At 36.9% G+C, this 18,872-nt stretch overlaps 1 protein-coding gene across 1 annotated transcript; it reads right to left on the bottom strand.

The window, feature by feature from the left end:
* Positions 1-1,739: 1,739 nt before the first annotated feature.
* On the bottom strand, positions 1,740-17,632 carry chst6 (carbohydrate sulfotransferase 6). The gene is made up of 2 exons (XM_030137352.1): positions 17,474-17,632; positions 1,740-4,651 (listed from the first exon to the last, which is right to left on the bottom strand). Exon 2 carries the CDS (start codon positions 4,593-4,595, stop codon positions 3,399-3,401), a length of 1,197 nt encoding a protein of 398 aa, XP_029993212.1. The 5' UTR covers positions 4,596-4,651; positions 17,474-17,632; the 3' UTR covers positions 1,740-3,398.
* Between the last annotated feature and the right edge of the window lie 1,240 nt (positions 17,633-18,872).

Raw genomic sequence — 18,872 nt, 5'->3', positions numbered from 1 at the left:
GAAATGTTTACATCTACAAAGTATCCTTTAAAAAATGTGAACGACCTGAAATTTCTGAAGAAAAAAAAAACACATTTTTATTCTCATTCCTGTTTAAATCCCCTTTGAGCAGGTGCAATGATTACACAGCGAGTCCAAGTTACATTTTAGCGATGAAGAATACATCACATCATCATCATTTCATGAAAAGAGGAGAAAAAAAAGACAATATTTTCTCTTTACGGGTATTTATCTCATTCACATTTTGTCTGAAAGGATAAAAATGTGAATAACATGAACCTAAAAATTCTTAAGAAAAATAAGTGCAAATTTAACAATATTCTTCCTCAGTTTATCATTTCCACATGTACATTAAAACTTACAGATCACAGTGGATCTACAAATACACAAAACATTTAATAACAGACAGAATGTTGGTTCAATTTCACAGATTTATATCAAGACATTTCAGTTTGTTCATATTTGTTCAGGTTTCTCAGTTTTTGTGAGAGGATAGTTTGTAAATGTAAATATTTTCATATAATTTAACTTCTTCGAAGATAAAAATGTGTAATTGTCATTATTTATAGGTTATTCTGTTATTATTTTCCTGGTCTGATCCACTTTAGATCACATTGGTCTGAATGTGGAACCAGAACTAAAATTATAAAACTTTCTTATTCTAAAATAAAGGGAACATTTTGGAGTTGTTATTATTTATAGGTTATTATGATCGTATTTACTGGTCCGACCCACTTGAGACTGAATTTGTCTGTATGTATTTGGGATCCTTGATTGTTAATATCTTCAGTGTAATTTTTTTCATTTCACAAATTCATCCCTGATAGGACCTTTGGTGGCCGGTTTTAGTCCGTGGGCCGCATGTTTGACACCCCTGCTGTAAAACCATTAACAGAGAAACATGTTCTAATATGACCAGCAGGTCAGTGTTTAGAGAAGTTAGAGACCAGACTGACTCCTGGAAAAAAAAACAGACATTTTAAGGGGCGTCATGTGGAGGAAGGATTCTCTAAGAGTCAGCTCCTAGTGGCCATCAGTGGTATTACACTTTAAGAACCTTCCAGCTGTGATTGTTCATCTCATTCATCTACACGTCTTACAAGAAAAATTCTGCTTAATTCCAGTTCTGTACAGAAGTATGAGAAGTCTATCTGTTGGTATTCGACTTCCTGGTCCAATCATAGTTTTATCATCTTATAAACATTTGAAAAATCTGGGCTATGCTGACTTAGATAAAGAGATTTAACAGTCTTTTATTCTTCAGCCTTCACCCACTGACCGACTTCAGACTGAAGAACAAACACCGACTGAGGAGTTCAATCCATGACATGTTTGAGATCATGCTTCTATCTGGACAGTTTATCCAGTGTTTTGTGTAGGCTAATGGTGCATGAAATACAGATACATTTTTAATTATTTTGTATTACTTATCTGTGCTAACATTGTCCTTGTTGCATTTTATGGTATCTGTATTTGACCCTGTTTGTATTGTGTGTGTTTTTGTGCAACATCAACCAGCCAGGAGATCTACAGGTGGACATTAGCCTTAGGCTATAATCTGGCATATTTACATTTTTAAAAAAAAATGTTCATTAATATGCTTGTTTCTCCTTTTCATAAATAAATAAATTAAATAAATCCTGATTCTACTTGAATTTTAAAACTATGCTAATTTTAGGTTTCATTTTATTTCACTTCAATTTATGATGTGTTTCTGTTATTAAACACAACTGAAACAGTACGATTTTAGATTTTATTAAGTGTAATTTTCTCATTCAGTAGAAGCACAAGTGAAGAACATTTCAGACCATTCAACAAAATGGTCGGCTCTTCAAACACTACGGTGAACACACAACATGTTAACACTTTAAACTGAAATTTCTATGAGCCTTGTATCTTTAAGGCTGTATTTTCTGATCGACGCTCACAGAAGTTTGCAGGTTTCTTTGCAAACAGCTTAAGAATGCTTCCTCTTGTCTAGAACAGATCGTGCCTGGGTGTTGGCTGGCCTCCGTCCTTCTGTGGAAGCCATCCAACGCTCTCCTTTCACTCACAAGAGGCCACTGGGGACGCGACTCAAATGAGGCCATTGACATTCGCTCTCTGGTTGCGACTGCACCGTCAGCTGTGCATTTTAGAACTTAACATTAGACACAGATTTTCAGGTTAACACACGGACCTTTCACACATTGTTGTCAACATTAGAACGCTCGCACTGAACAAAAATAGGACCAGTATCCCTGTATCTCACTGGCATGTTCCATCAAGAACCAATCCCCAGTGGAACATGTGAGGTTGTCAGGTTCTGCGTCTATGTTCCAGTTCTGTGGGCTGGATGCAGATCAGTCTAACAATAGAAGTGGGCGGTACTTTCACTGGAGGAGAACTCAACTAATTCAATTCAAGTCCATATATGACTTCTTTGAAATCAACATATTGGTGACTTTGAGTTTAGACCTTCAAGGTCACTCAAGGTCAAAGGTCATGGACCCAAATGAAAGTCCGTCTATGACTTCCTGTCAGTGCTCAATAATAACTATATTGATATCTCTAACCATTTCCACCAAAATATGGCCCAATATAACTAATGGCAAATTTTTAATATTTCAAAAAATTTGTGAAAAATTCAAAAACCAAATGCTCAAAACTGTGAACAAACTTTGTAGACACTGTCCCAAGGAAGATACATATAAAATTTGAAATAAATCCGACCAGGAGTTTTGTCAGAGAAGAAGTTTCAAGAAATTGCTAACGAAGAAGACAATGATGACAGTGCCTTCAGAATATCTAAAGGCCCATCGACCGGTGAGATAACAATCGGTCCTAGACTCACTCAGTGAAGAGTAGAGTGTCCTCTATCACCACAGTGGTCTGACATAATTCACAACTTGTGCAACAAAGTGAAAGGATGACTGAAGAGAAACAAGAACCAAACTAGAAAAGCACTGAGTTATACGACGACTGAAACCTGTTGGATCTCAGCTCTGGTTTGGTGTTGACACTAACAACATGTGCAGAACTGAGAGAGGAGACACTAAACTAATGGAGCTTAGCAGGATTTATAGGGAACGGTTGGTTACTGGTTAACATCTCTGGGTTTGGATAAATAAAGCTTATGTCCTGTCAGACCTTATGTTTTCAAGTTAATTAGTTACATGGCGACTTTTGCAAATCACTATTGTGACTTATACTGGGGTTTTTTTCACTTGTGTGTTCAGATGAAGTGTGTTTCGGGCCTCTTTGCTGTTGTATTATCACATTTTTACGGTTTTCACGCCAACATCATGCCAGCGTTCCCTCAGCTGGAGAACCATCTAATGGCAGCAACATCCCCTTGTAAAGTTACGTCTACAAAAACATAGACTTCAATCCAGTGGAGTGTCTTTGTCGTTGATGTTCTAACTTTTTCCAGGGTGTTCTGTTTTAGCGGGTAACCAGCTGAACTGATACGGTTCCCGTGGTACTAAAAGGTCTATGTCAAGCCTCTTCTGCTCCTTTTCGTTGTTAACCGTCCGGTATCCGAGCAGTGACATCGCCCCCTTACAAACCTCCTGAATCCGTTTGACCTTCCCATGGGGCAGCATCGTACGCCAGGCCTGGGAGACGTCGGCGGCGTTACGGGACGTTATTTTAAAGGCCTCCTTCCTGGTGCCTTTACCTTTTCCATGGGTTACTCTGTAGATCCAGTCCTCCAGGGGTTTGGTCATCTCCAGACCAACAAACTCATACATGGAGTTAATCTCCTCCAGCGGGTTCCGCGCGAGGTCCTCATATCGGACCATCTTGTAGCGTCCCTTTAGGAACGGGGGGGGCTTTAGGATGGCCCGCTCGTTGATGCGAACGTGGCTGCGACAGATCTCCTGCATGACCTGGTACTGCACCTCGGCCGTCGGGATGCTCCGCTGCTCCAGGACGATGGCGTTGTCGCTCATGAATGCTTTAGCCGACTCCTCCCTGGACCGCATCACGGCCCGCGGGTCTCGGACCAAGTGGATGATCCGGAGGTCCAGGTTGGGGTCTTGTAGGAGCGGGTAGAGGGATTCGAGCTCGAAGAACCGAACCTCTTTCAACACCACGTGGCTGTAGGTTCCGCAGGCGTTTTCCACACCCTGCAGCGTCCTGGCGTCACACAACTGGAGGCAGCGAGTCTGGTTGCTGATCTGGTTCCGCGGCGTGAGGGGGCAGGCCGGAGGTGAACACAGCGCTCGACTGTGACTCCACATGAACAGTGATGAAACATTGTGCTGCTCCGGCAGGTAGGCCTCCATGACAGAGAAGTCGCACTGGAAAACGCTGCGTAAAAGGTCCCTGACGGCCATTCGAAGTGTACGTGCTCCGGGTTTCTGCAGTTTGGTCCACACGTGCCAAGCAGGTTCCATCAGGTAGAACACCGACGGGTGCTGGCTGAACACCTGACCCAAGAAGGAGGAGCCAGATCGCCATGACGATAATAACAGGACGTGAACTTTGCCATTGGATGGAGTCGATCCGCAAGGACTGAGCTGGACGTACCACCCACAGAACAGAACCACCGCCGCTCCCTGAAGGATGACCAGGAAGATCATGGTGCTGAGGTTGACTCTGCAGCGTGGCATGATGCCGGACGGAAGCGAATCTGGAAATCTGATGTGGCTGAAGGAGTGTCTCAATTCTGCGAGAGAACAGAAATGGAAAAGTTATATCAAAACATGAATTCCTTCTTAAACTTTACATTCAATACATCATACAAAAAACTGAAAATGCTCAAAAACCCTGATGAAATCATTTTTTTAGCGTAATAATGTACAGTTAAAGTTGACAGAAGATGGACCTGCCTGGGAAGTAACGACAGAGAATCTATGTAAAGTATCAGGAGCTAGATGTGAGAGTCTTGGAGCTGAGTAAATAATATCAGACTGTTCAAAGTCAGCAGTGACAACAAATACAATACTTTTCTATCACTAAATAACATGAGACTAATAAACCTGGGAACCTCCGACAACTTAGAAACGTGAGCCCCTTTATTACTTATTCATTTACTGGAATGAACCCTGGATATGACGCCAAGACTCCCAGGATAAATGCTAAACCCACTGAAACATATGAGGGTTATTCATCTGAGCAGCAACAAAGACACTTTTCCTACTTCAAGTCTTGGGCAGGAAATAAAAAGAATAAATATTACAAATCATCCCAAAATGATTCACACTAGAGTAATAATAGTAATACTAGTATCTCATTAAGGTCTGTTTCTCTTATGTCATTATTGCTTTTAGATACATATTTACAGGTTATGTTATTTTATTTGAGATCATATTGGTCTGTATGTGGAACCTGAACTAAAATGACTTTAACACCCCTGACTATTGTTAATATCTTTCATGTAATTTTTTCACTGAAGGGCCAGATCTGACTCTATAGTGGGCTGGTTTGGCCCACAGGCCGCATGTTTGACACACATGGGTCAGTTTATTATTAAGATTTAGATGTTGTGAGTAGATCTTTGCATTGGATCAGGGGTTCATTCATTCTAATACGTTTCTAAAACCGTATAGACTTTCATATTTTTATGCATTTCAGCTGGAACCTTGAGCACATTCAGAACATATGACACAAATCTGTCGCATGTGTTTGTATGAGATCATGATTCAAAGAAGAAAAGAAATAAAAAGACTTCACTCAATATTCAAGCCCAAAGCACTGAACATTCATTTTCAATTATTACTGACTGTCAAACATACGGCTTGTGGGCCAAAACTGGCCTGCCAAGGGGTCCAACCCAGCCCCTGGGATGAACTTGTGTAATGCAAAAATGACACTGAAGATATTAACAATCAAGGATGTTAAACTTCAGGTTCCACATACAGATCAATATGATCTAAAGTGGGTCAGACCAGAAAAATATTATCATAATAACCTATAAATAATGAAAACTATAAATTTCTCTTTTTTTGTGAAAAAAGTAAAATTACATGGAAATGTTTACATTTACAAACTATTCTTTCTCAAAAAATGTGAATAACCTGAACAAATATGGACAACATGAAATGTCTTAAGAAATATAAATGTAATTGTACCAATATTCTGTCTCTTTTTAAATGTTTTGTGTATTTGTAGATCCACTGTGATCTGTAAGTTATAATGTACATGTGGAAATGATAAACCGAGGCAGGATATTATTAAAATTACACCTATTTTTCTAAGAAATTTCAGGTTGTTCTTGTTATTCACTATTTTTAAAGGACAGTTTGTAGATGTTAACATTTTCCTGTAAGCAGATTTACCTTTTTTCACTTAAAACATGGAGAAAATTATTTATTTTTTTAGGTTTTTATATTATTTTACTGGTTGTTTGAGGTTGTTCATGTTAATCACATTTTTAAAAGATAGTTTGTAGATGTAAATGTTTTCATAATGTAATTTTACTTTTTTTTACTGTTATTTTACTGGTCTGACCCATTTCAGATCATATTGGGCTGAATGACAAACCTGAACTAAAATGAGTTTGACTTCTATGCTGTAAGAGAAAAGGAGGAAAAACAACTCCCTAAAACATCCCACACATTAATGTGAGCACACGATTTACTAATGCAAAACTGCTGACACTGTATGTTGAGTTCTGAGATGACTTTCCAAACACATGTGCAACATGTGGACGGATGATGTGATGTGAAGGAAACATGGACATTAATGTGTCAAATGTGTCTTCCATCTATTCTGTTGCATGAACGAACGGGCCAAAGGAAAGACTGAGGCAGAGACAGTGAAGGTCTGTTCATGAAGTGTACATAATCTGCTGCTTATTGAACAAGCCCTGACATGAGCCCGTCACCTCCAGACCCTGAGGCTACCAAGGTAAACAACACTCATCATGACACATCCTCCTTCCACTACGTTCACTGACGTTTCCTCGTCTTTGTCTCACACATTCAGTCCAGGTTTCAGGTCTGTTTCACCAAAATGCTCTGATAGTTCACCACAATGTCAATACTCATTCCTTTTATCTGTTTATCATCTTAAATCCAGTTTAATATAAAACAGTTAAAAAATGTGACACACCCACAGTGTATGTTTTATCGCTTTGAAAAGATTAGATTTATACTTCCTTTGCTGTTGCAAACCATGATGTTATAATGTACACAACGAAAATGACCTTCACACCATTGATTATTAACATCTTATATCCTTTATCTCTGTCTTATCTTACTAGTTTGATTGTCCACTTCTGTCATATATATTTTTATTGCACACTATTATATTTCATATTTTCTGATATATGTTTATATTTTACTGTGTTCTATTTTGTCATACAGTGTACTGTCAGAGATAACCTGTGTAATTAAAATAAAGCCTAATCTATTCTATTGTGAAATCTTTGCATTTGTCCCTCTGGTGTCCTACATTAAATAAAGTCAGACTACACTCACATGTAGAATCTTTTTCTGATGGGAAAAAATTAAGACAAAATAAATAAATAAAAAAATAAGCCACCTTAACCCATAGAGACCCAAACATCCACCGCCCAGACCAGAACCATCTACTGATGTAACTGTTTAATACCTGTTGATCCATTAATCCTATCAATCCATGTAAATAACTGATGTAAAATACAGTTTGTCATCTTTTCATGGTCATCAGATATGACCCATTTGGACATTCAGAGGCTCCATAGTTACCATGGAAACACAGTCATCTTCTACAATGATGATTTACCAGTAAAACCCATGGAGGTGGATCAATGACAGCGGATGGACACACTGGGTTTATGTTCAGTAAATGAGAGATTTGCTGAAAAAGTCACTTCTTCTTTCCACAATTTTCTCTGTTTCTGATATAATAACCCTCAAATTTAATCTGAGCTTTTATGAACATCTACATGATCAGTGAATTAAATATAGGAAAATACATGATTTACACTGAAAAAAAGCTAAATAAAGATGATAATATTACTATAATTGGTGATAAATCACTTAAGAAAGGTTAAATACGGAGAAAAATTTATTTGAGAGCTGCCACAAAAGTAGCTCTGGGTCTTTATGGGTTAAAATGGAGGTCAGAATGCCTCCATTATTGTAACTTTCATTCACCTACTGTTAGTTTTACCAGTTGCCAGTCCAGTTTTACTCCATAATCTTAAACTGGTCATGTCTTATTTTTAACTGTGCTCTGACTATAAAATAATCCATATATGTTTTCATTACATTTCACACATGACATTAGACTAAAAGTTGAAGTGCTACTCATTTATTTCACAAATCTGGTAAAGATAACGATGAAGCACATAGATTTAAATAAAACAGCTTAACATTTCCCAAACTATCCCTAAACCGACACACCTTAGTCCTCTGAAAACTGAGGGAAAACTCAAAGAGGAAGCTCTGCAGCTTGAATGTTTACAGTTTGTCAGTTTAATATGATGGGAAAGTGAGTTTTTCATTTGGCTGTATGACTCTAATGAATCATAAGGCGTGTCTGCCGACATCTGGAGAGACTTTTCTAACATGTAACCTCAGTGAAACAGACCAGTTTATATATAAAGAACTGGTCAGTTTTACACCCAGACAGGTTTGAAAACAAACCCTAACTGTGAAAAAAGCACTGAACTCTGATGAAAGGTGTTAAGTTGTCATCTTCTGATTCACGGCTGCTCACAGATGCTTCCTGTCGGTTAAAATAAAGCTAGTATTTTTTTTTTTTTTTTAAGTATTATGATGTCATAATTGAGTCTCTCTTCCATTTAGACCAGGAATGTCAAACTCATTTTAGTCCATTTTCCACATTCAGACCAATATCATCTAAAGTAAAATAACAGCATAACCTATAAATAATAACTCCAAATTGTCTGTTTGTTGTCCTGCAAAAAAGTAAAAGTGCTATTTTAACAATATTCTGCCTCAGTTTATCATTTACACATGTGCATTACGACTTACAGATCACAGTGGATCTACAAATACACAAAACATTTAATAACAGGCAGAATATTGGTAGATCTGCACTTATTTTTCTGGCTTTCTTCAGGTTGTTCAAGTTCAGATCATTCACATTTTTTGTCAAAGGTAAACACTTTCATCAGATAATTTTACTTTTTCAAACTAAAACACCTGAGATCATATTGGTCTGTATGTGGCCCCTGAATCAAACTGAGTTTTGACAGTTAACATCTGTTAATGCAAATTCATCCCATTGGCCAGATCAGACCCTTTGGTGGTCCAGTTTTGGCCTGCAAGGCGTATGTTTGACCCCCTTTGGGCAGACGGTCTCTGTGAATTCTTTAATTCCTTCAGGCGGGTGCGGCTCTGATTCATGGTGAATACATGCAGGTAAAATGACCAGTTTAAGATTACGTTCCATGTATTGGAATCTACACCACCTTGAATTGTTAAACAGTCGACCCGATGAAGTTAATGTGAATCGAAACACAATCCAGGATTAATGTTCCCCGATGCAGATGAACCCAGACTGACTGAGGCCCTGTTGTGTTCCCTCTATTTTACAGAAATGTAGCTGTGAAATTAATATGGACAAATGGAAAGTGACAAAAGACTCCACTCTAAAAAGGCCTTTCTCCATCTGATCTAAGTAACACAGAAAAACCTGACACGTGTCACATGTAAATGTATCTTCATAGAGAATAATACATAACTGAGAAAATCCACACTAATAATACAAGTCACATAAATAACAGAAACACGACACAACGACAGTGTCAAACATACAGCCCCTGGGCCAAACCAGCCCACCAACAGGTCCAATCTGTCCTGTGGATGAATTTATGAAATGCAAAAAATTACACTGAAGATATTTACAATCAGTGATGTCAAAATCATTTTAACAAAAATAAGTGCAATTTTAAGAATATTAAGATAAGAAATCAGTTATTTATATATAAGTATTATAGGTATTCATAATATTTACGCCTCAGTTTATCCTTTACACATGTACATTACAATTTACAGATTATAGTGGACCTACAAATACACTACACATTTAGTAAAAAGAATAACATTGTTAAAATGCCGCTTAATTTTCTTAAGACATTTCAGGTTGTTCATATTTGTTGAGGTTATTCACACTTTTTTAAAGGACAGTTTGTAAATGTAAACATTTTCATTATGTAATTTTAGTTTTTTTTACAGTAAAAGACAGAGAAAGGCTTGTAGTTATGGTCCAGTTTAGATCAAATTGGGCTGAATGAACCTGAAGTAAAATGAGTTTGATGCCCCTGTAGTGAATCACAGTTCAGAACCAGATTCAAAGACTTAGGATTTTTCATCTCCAGCAGAACATCAAGATTACAGACTCTGCAATTCAGTGTAATATCATAAATATAGACAAGCAAACAGCACTCTACCACCTGTGAGGCTTCCATGAGGAGACCACAGCTAGTGATAGCATGTAGCATTAGCATACATTATAAATAGTATTAATTCCAGGTGTGTAATGGAACAACAAACCACAGCAGAGTAGAGCATCACTCCAGTCTGGAACCAACCGTAGATGTACAGTATTCATCTAAATACGTCATCAAACCAACCAACTGAGGGCTGACTGGGAGCTCAGCATCTGTTTTAATTAGTTCTAACATAATGAACATTTCTGATACTTGATCAGCTGTCTCATCTCCAGCCTCTTCCTTCCATACAACACTCAAATATGGACGATTGTGATGACCTGTAGTGTGACTGTCAGTGAGACAAGTTCATGGGGGTGAGGCTTATTTTTATCTACTTCTAATGATTCCTTTTTTGAGTTTAAAATGGATTAAAAGTGTCATAAATAATATTGCAAAGAAATTGGTAAATGGGGATCATAAACAAACACACCTGTAAAGCAATGCCTGGCCTGAAATTAATGTTTTATGTATAAAGTTTATTCTATGTGTGGATTACATGACCGGAGCAGAAATGAGCAACACTAAGGCATTATGGGTTCTAAAAGCCAAATGGAGATGTCAGACACAGCAGCTCCGAGACAATGTTAATTCTACACATGGTTCAAATATTTTTACATGTTTCCTTGGACACAGTGATGCATTTTGGACTTTATATCATTTATTGACTGCATCTGGTCTCCCTCAAAAAAGAGATTTTATCGCAAGGGACTTCCTGGTTAAATAAAGGCTAAATAAAAAAGAATAAGTCTATTGCTATATTGACATGTTGGGAACCATCTATTTCCTGGCATTAGACTAAGAGACATTTAAAGACTGATAAAATCCTTCATTATTTGTATTTTGTATTTTTTCATAGTTTTCACTGAGTCTTTTAACGATTCCTTCAACAGAGAGAGGAATTCATGTTGAAAAGACTTTGGCCTTGGCTTGGCCTTTGTTCTGTTGGACCAGTGCAGATTTATGGAGTAACAGGCAGAATATTGTTAAAACTACACCTATTTTATCTCAGACTTTTCAGGTTGTTCATATTTGTTCAGGTTATTCATATTTCTTTGTGAATGGATAGCTCAGTCGCTCAAAATATGAAGGTATATCAGATTTGTAGAAATATCTTAATAAATCTAAAATGGGGTGTCAAACATACGGCCCGTGGGCCAAAACCAGCCGAGCAAGGGTCCAATCTGACCTGTGGGATGACTTTATGAAATACAAAAAATACACTGAAGATATTAACAATCAGTGATGTTAAAATCATTTTAGTTCAGGTTCCACATTCAGACCAACATGATCTGAAGTGGGTCAGACCAGTAACATAATTACAGAATACCTTATAAATAATGACAAATACAAATTTTTGTTTGAGTGTAAAAAAAAGTTAAATTAGATGAAAATATTTACATTTACAAACTATCCTTTCACAAAAGATGAGAATAATCTGAACAAATATGAACAATATGAAATGTTTTAATAGAAGTAAGTATAATTGTACCAATATTCTGCCTGTTACTAATATTTTATGTATTTGTAGATCCACTGTGATCTGTAAGTTGTAATGTAAATGAGGTACAGTATTATTAAAATTGCACTTAATTTTCTTAAGAAACTTCCATTTGCTCATGTTATTCATATTTTTTACAGAATAAGAATTAAAGAGTTTGTAGATGTAAACATTTTTATAATGTAATTTTACTTTTTTCACTCAAACATAGAGAAAAGTTTGGGGTTGACATTATTTATAGATTATTATGATAATATTTTACTTGAGATCAAATTGATCTGTATGTGGAACCTGAACTAAAATGATTTTAACATCCTTGATTGTTCTCATCTTCAGTGTAATTTTTGCATTTAATAAATTCATCCCATGGGGCAGATTGGACCTTTTGGTGGGCTGATGTTATGATTGACACCTGTGCTGTGTATGGACCCTCCACCAGGCTCTATGTGAACCTGCTCTGGATACTTGAACCTCCTCAGTGTGAGGTGAGATTGGGGGCTGACAGACATCCCTCCTGTTTTCCTAAAGGAATGTGAGTCCAGTCCTTTTGTGGGCGGAGTCACGTGGGTCTAGATGCTGCTTGACGACAGAGGGAGTTCATAGCAACAAGTGCCACACAGCTCCAAATAGAGCCAAAAACACATTCTGTGATCGCTCAAACACATTTATATTATAACACTTCAGCTGCAAGACAGCATTATGTTCTGAAAGCTTTACCCCTCCAAGGTCATGTCAGTTTGTCAGGAGGCATTCACACAAATACAGCGTCATGTCAAAGCTGTTGTTCTGCTCAGCTGAAGGAGCTGGAACAAAACCTTCTGCTCGGGTTGGTTCAGGGTTTTGTGCAGCTGCATGTGATGGAACCAGAGGAGAACGAGCCCTTTGTGCAGAGGATAAATAAACGACTCAGCCAGGACGTCCACCTCAACAACAACAACCCAGAAAACAGCTGCTCAGCTGCATCACTTCTACTGATCAAATGAACCTGGTTATCCAGGGGTGTCAAACATACGGCCTGTGGGCCAAAACAGGCCTACCAAAGGGTCCAATCTGGGTCATGGGATGACTTTGTGAGATCCACTGTGATCTGTAAGTTATAATGTACATGTGTAAATGCTAAACTGAGGCAGAACATTGGTTGACCCGTGGAGATCCATGAGTTCTAGATGTGGTCGTTTTTATACTGTTGTCTATTCATGCATGCTGTACTGCATTTGTCCAGTAGTCACCGCCAAAGCGTTGTGGGTATAACAACATGACTGTAATTCTATTGTATTCCACAATTACTAATATCTCCCAAAATATTGGTCCTGTCAACTTGCCATTTTCACTAGTCTCTTCCTTGACCAAAAATACATAAGTGTGACAAACTGCAGCAGTCAGCTTTGATCAGATTTTGTGTGAATCCCAAGATACACACACACACACACACACACACACACACACACACACACACAGAGGCCACTTGGCTTTTATAATATAGATTACACTTATTTTTCTTAAGAAACTTCAGATTGTTCATGTTATTCACATTTTTATCCTTTCAGACAAAATGTGAATAACATGAACAAATACCCAAGAGCAAAATAGTTTTTTTTTTTATCCCCCTCTTTTCATGAAATGATTGTGATGACATGATGTGTTCTTGATCTGTATAATGTAATTGGGGCTCATTGTGTAATCGTTGCACCTGGTCACAGGTGATTAAATTGGAATAAAAAGAGGAATGTGTCTGAAAACAAAATTATTCCAATTTAGTGGGCAACAGTGTATGGACAACCTGTAATGCATCAAGAAAAATAACTGCAATTGTGCCAGTAGTCTGCCTGTTATTACATGTTTGGTGTATTTGTAGATCCACTGTGATCTGTAAATTATAATGAACATATGTAAATGATAAACTCAGGCAGAATATTGTTAAACTTACATATATTTTTCATAAGAAATTTCAGGCTGTTCTTGGTGACATTTTTCAAGGATAGTTTGTAGATGTAAACATTTTCATCATGCAATTTTACGTTTTTCTGTTATTTTACAGATCTGACCCACTTGAGTTCATATTGGACCATCTGTGGCCCCTGGTTTAATTTGATAACACTACTGTGATTTAACTCCAAATGATCATCTATTCTATACCAGAACTTTAAAATTTTGTTGAGACACAAAAGATGAATTTCATGTCAAATTTACATAGATACAATATGCTATAACTCCATACAATGACTATATTTGTACTTACTTTTCCATGACACAATGTTGAATTAAATTACACTTTGTAGGAACGTCAGAACGTTGACAATGGATAAAAAGATACTGACACCAATGGACACATAAAACAAACTACATACGTTCTACCAACACACACATGCAAAAACAGTAAAGAAATAATCAAACTCTTCTGTCATTTTCATCTGTCTTGTGTTTTTTCACATCCTGCCACATCTTGTTTAGTGTTTTTGAATCTGGCATCTCCTAAACTCCAGAAAACACATTATTTTTATTTTGAGAAGAAAAGCTAATCACAAATCATGTCTCACATTTTACTGTGACAATATTCAGACCATTAAAACATTTTTTAGTCTGATAACTTATGTTGATGCAGATCTGCAGTAATGAGCCCATTTACATCCACACTAATACTCCGATCATTATCTGATTTGCAAAGTTGTCAGATTATTAGTGATCATGAGTCTGTGTTTCATTAAACTGAGAAAGGGATCCCTCAGGGGACTGTCTTAGGCCCCATCATTCATAGATTTACATTAATGAATTTTCAGATGTAGGTCTACAGATGTACACTATGCACATTTACATCCACACTAATACTCTGATCATTATCTGATTTGTGGAGTTATCAGATTATTATTGATCATGTGAATAGTATCATCTGATCTGTTTTATCAGTTAACAGCAGCAATCTGATGATGAGAAATCAGATTAACACACCTGGATTTACCTTAATACTCTAATGCCTTCATGCATGTATACAGGTTAATCTGATTTATTTAATTCCTATGTGCATGTGTAAAAACAATTAAATTGTAGAAAAGGGAAGTGACAGTCAAATGTCGTGGAATAAAATAATAGGAAATTTTAGTCTACCATCACTAGACTCAAAGTGTATGAATAGAAAAAAAATGGACAAAACTTTACAAAAATTGAATAAAATATTAAGAAATTAACTAAATGAAATTAAAATTTAATGGACAAAATGAACAAAACTGAAAAAAAAAATCAAATAAAATTATGAAAATATGAAGAAAACTAAAGATTGAATAAAACAATGAACAAAATTAAATAAAATATAGAAAAATGAACAAAACTAAATGACATGAGTTGACAGTAACAGAAGTTTGATTCTACCATCACACGTATGTACTCAAAGAAATTCAATAATGGGCTGAAACGTCTAAACCAGGGTTTATGGATTATCGTATTTCCAAAGTCAGATCTGATTATTACAACTATCTGATTACTAACAGTTAATGGATTTTTATGGTTATGTAAACGGGCTCATTGTCTTCTACTAGTTCACCTGTACCAGAGAAATTCAATATCTGCACTTGCACCATGACACGTTTCTCCACTTCTATGGTTTCTGTAGCTTGTCTTAACACTATGTAAAGCTGTCAAATGGTCTTCAACCACAGCGTCCTGACCTATAAGTCCAGATCCACATCCAGTCCACACTCACATTACATCCAGGCCTCTGTCCTCATTTTTCTGGGTCTGTTATGAGGCTCAAACTGGGACACTCGGGGACTATTTGAGGACAATTCAACAGAGGTTTCCAGGCAATTTGAACTTTTAATTAAGTCCAGTCACATAATATTTTACAGGCATCTTAAGTGTTGATTTCTGCAGCTTTTACCTGTGAGAAACTGAACGGGTCACAGTGGAAAAGGGACTAGTTAATTGAGGTCAAACCCTTAGAGACCCTTCAGATCATTTCTGTGCATTTGATTTAATGATCATTATGGCATAAATTTCAGCAGAATGTGTTTTTGTTTTTAAGCTAATGTTAGTTATTCTTACAGGTCTGTTATACACTACTTACACTTTTACACCTTCTGCTATAAAATCATCATATGTCAGTGTTATTTTCTGCTTTTGTTCTGCATAAGACTCTTAAATTACTTCAACTCTGCTCAAAACTACCAGATGTTCAATAATTTTCAGGATTTTAACCCTCTAAATGCCAGTTTTTAATACATGATGTCAGTGTGATTTATTGAAATAAATAAATAAATAAATATACCCCCCACACACACTGCTTCTTTTACTTTGAATATAGTATGATTAGTGGGTGTTCAATGTAAGTCAATGTGTCATTTTTTTTTTTACCATGAGGATCCAACACTGAACAAAAACTACTAATGCAATGACATCAGTATTATTGATCATCTTTGACATTTTAATGGCACATCTGTCCACCATGTAGGCTAGTATACGGAAAACATCTCATATTTAGTGTGTGTGAGATTTTTTTTTTTATATATGAAACAAGTGGCATCATGTATCAAACTGGCATTTAAAGCGTTAAAATGCTGAAAATTATTGAACTTTTGGTAGTTTTTGGCAGAGCTGAAGGGGTTTCAGAGATTTACGCAGAAAAAAGCAGAAAAATACTGATATAGCATGATTTTATAAATACAAGTGATATTAGACTGAACATTACATTAAAAAATGTCAAAAAAAGAAACGCTCATCTCATAAACTGCAACACAAACACAATGATCAGCAAATCAGCATAAAAAAAGTACAAAACGTACAAAAATGACCTGACGGCTTAATAAGGGTTAAAAATTCAGTGATATTTAACACTAAAATATATTTTTGGTGCTGACACAATATTACAGGCTTTAACTGTGATTAGACTGATCAAAATCTACATTACATATGTGAAGAAAGGTAGTTTTGGGCAGAGCTGAAGTGATTTAAGACATTTATGCAAAAAGATAATGACAAATGATGATTTTATAGCAGAGGGTGTAGAAAGTGTCAGTAGTGTAACTGACATTAGATTAAAAAAATATGGCCAAAAATAAACCTTCCGGTATAAATTTGTGTCATAAACTGAAACACAGACATAATACTCAGCAAATCAAGAAAGAAAAATGACAAAAATGAACAAAATCACGTTAAATATTAACACTAAAACATGTTTTTGGTGCTAAAACAATATGATACGTTTTAACTGTGATTAGACTGATCAAAATCTACATTAGAGCCAAAGAGGTTTGAGAGATTTATGCGGAAAAAAAGCTGAAAAATATTGCTATATGATGACTTTATGACATTTGTTTGTGCATGTACACTTTTGGCCACACAGGGTCGTAAATTAGAGAGATGCCCTGGGTTTAACTGTCTGAAAGTGTCGGTTTAAGAGTACTGGTGTAGTTTTAATAGTTAACCCGTTAGTTTCCCAGTGGTGCTTCTGTGGTTTTCAGGTCGGACTTAAGTTTTAACGTTAACGGAAGAACCGGAGCCGTTGGTTTGACTCAGTTCGAAGAAAGTATTTGAACCCCGGAGGTGAAAAGAGGAGCAGAGTCCGGAGACAAGCCCCGATAATGTGTGTGTAATTGGAAAAGGAAATGGCTGACCTTTAGCTTTTGTTTGGAGGGAGCGGAGCCGGTGCCTCGCGCGTCCTGGTCGGTGTCCCCGGTGCGTCCTCGGTGCGCCCTGGTCGGTGTCCCCGGTGTCCTCTCCTCCTCCTCCCTGTGTGTGTGTGTCCGCTCGGATACCTCCAGTGTCCGCTTGTGTTTGAGACGTGGCCAGTGAGTCCCCTCCACCTCCTCCACCTCCTCCACCCCCTCGTGCTCCCCCTACGTCCCCGGCTGAGTCGCGGTGGGCCGGGCGCGAGGGGCTGCGTGCGGGACACAGATACATGTGGGCGGGGCCTGCGTCAATTAACGGTGGACGGGAGTCTCCGCGTGCCGGGAGATACGGGTATCCTGCAGAGTCACAGTTCGAGGTTCACCAAAAGCACAACAGAGGTGGAAGAAGTGTCGATTTTTTTTTCATTTAAGTATTTTTGATTATTTTTTATTTATTTTTTACATTTATTTTTTGTATTTTTTTAGTTTTATTTTTACACTCCTGTCAAATAGGTCTGTGGAATCCTTCACGTACAATGGGAATTGTGGTAAATGGGTAAACGTTAAGTACGAACTCGGAAATTGCACTTGAACGCCCCCTCATGTGTGGAAGTGGAATAAGTATTGATTTTTATTATTATTATTATTATTATTTAAGTTTTTTTTTTTTTTTTTTTTTTTTTTTTAAATTTTTATTTTTTTTTTTTTTACATTTATTTTTTTGTATTTTTTGAAATTTATTTTTACACTCCTGTCAAATAGGTCTGTGGAATCCTTCACGTGCTATGGGAATTGTGGTAAATGGGTAAACGTTAAATACCAACTCGGAAATTGCAAAGAACGCCCCCTTATGTCGTAGAAGTGGAATAAGTATTGATTTTTTTTTTCATTTAAGTTTTTTAAATTATTATTTATTTATTTATTTATTTTTTACATTTATTTTTGTATTTTTTTAGTTTTATTTTTACACTCTTGTCAAATAGGTCTGTGGAATCCTTCACGTGCTATGGGAATTGTGGTAAATGGGTAAATGTTAGGTACGAACTCGGAAATTGCACTTGAACGCCCCCTCATGTTGTAATTTCCACTGGAGAATTGGGGGGTAAAAAAAAAAGAGAGAAACCGGTAATTAGTTCCAATAATCAGGGTTAAACACACAGAAAACCAAGCAGTGTTAATTTTGTAGAGTTCTATTGATCGTATTTATTTATTTTGCCTTTATTCATTATTGTTTTGGTTGGTTTTTTTTGTTTTTTTTTTCTTTTTTAACACTCCTGCGGTTTTAAATAGCCTGGGTCTGTGGAAGCCTTCACGTACTATGGGAATTATGGTAATTACTAGTTACCGCTTCAAAACTTGCACTTGAACGCCCCCTCACGTTTTATTTCCCCCTGGAGAACTGGGA

This window comes from Sphaeramia orbicularis, chromosome 6, assembly GCF_902148855.1.
Source record: "Sphaeramia orbicularis chromosome 6, fSphaOr1.1, whole genome shotgun sequence".
Classification (NCBI taxonomy): domain Eukaryota; kingdom Metazoa; phylum Chordata; class Actinopteri; order Kurtiformes; family Apogonidae; genus Sphaeramia; species Sphaeramia orbicularis.
Note: the sequence above shows the minus strand (reverse complement) of the source record. Positions and strands in the feature narration are given on the sequence as shown.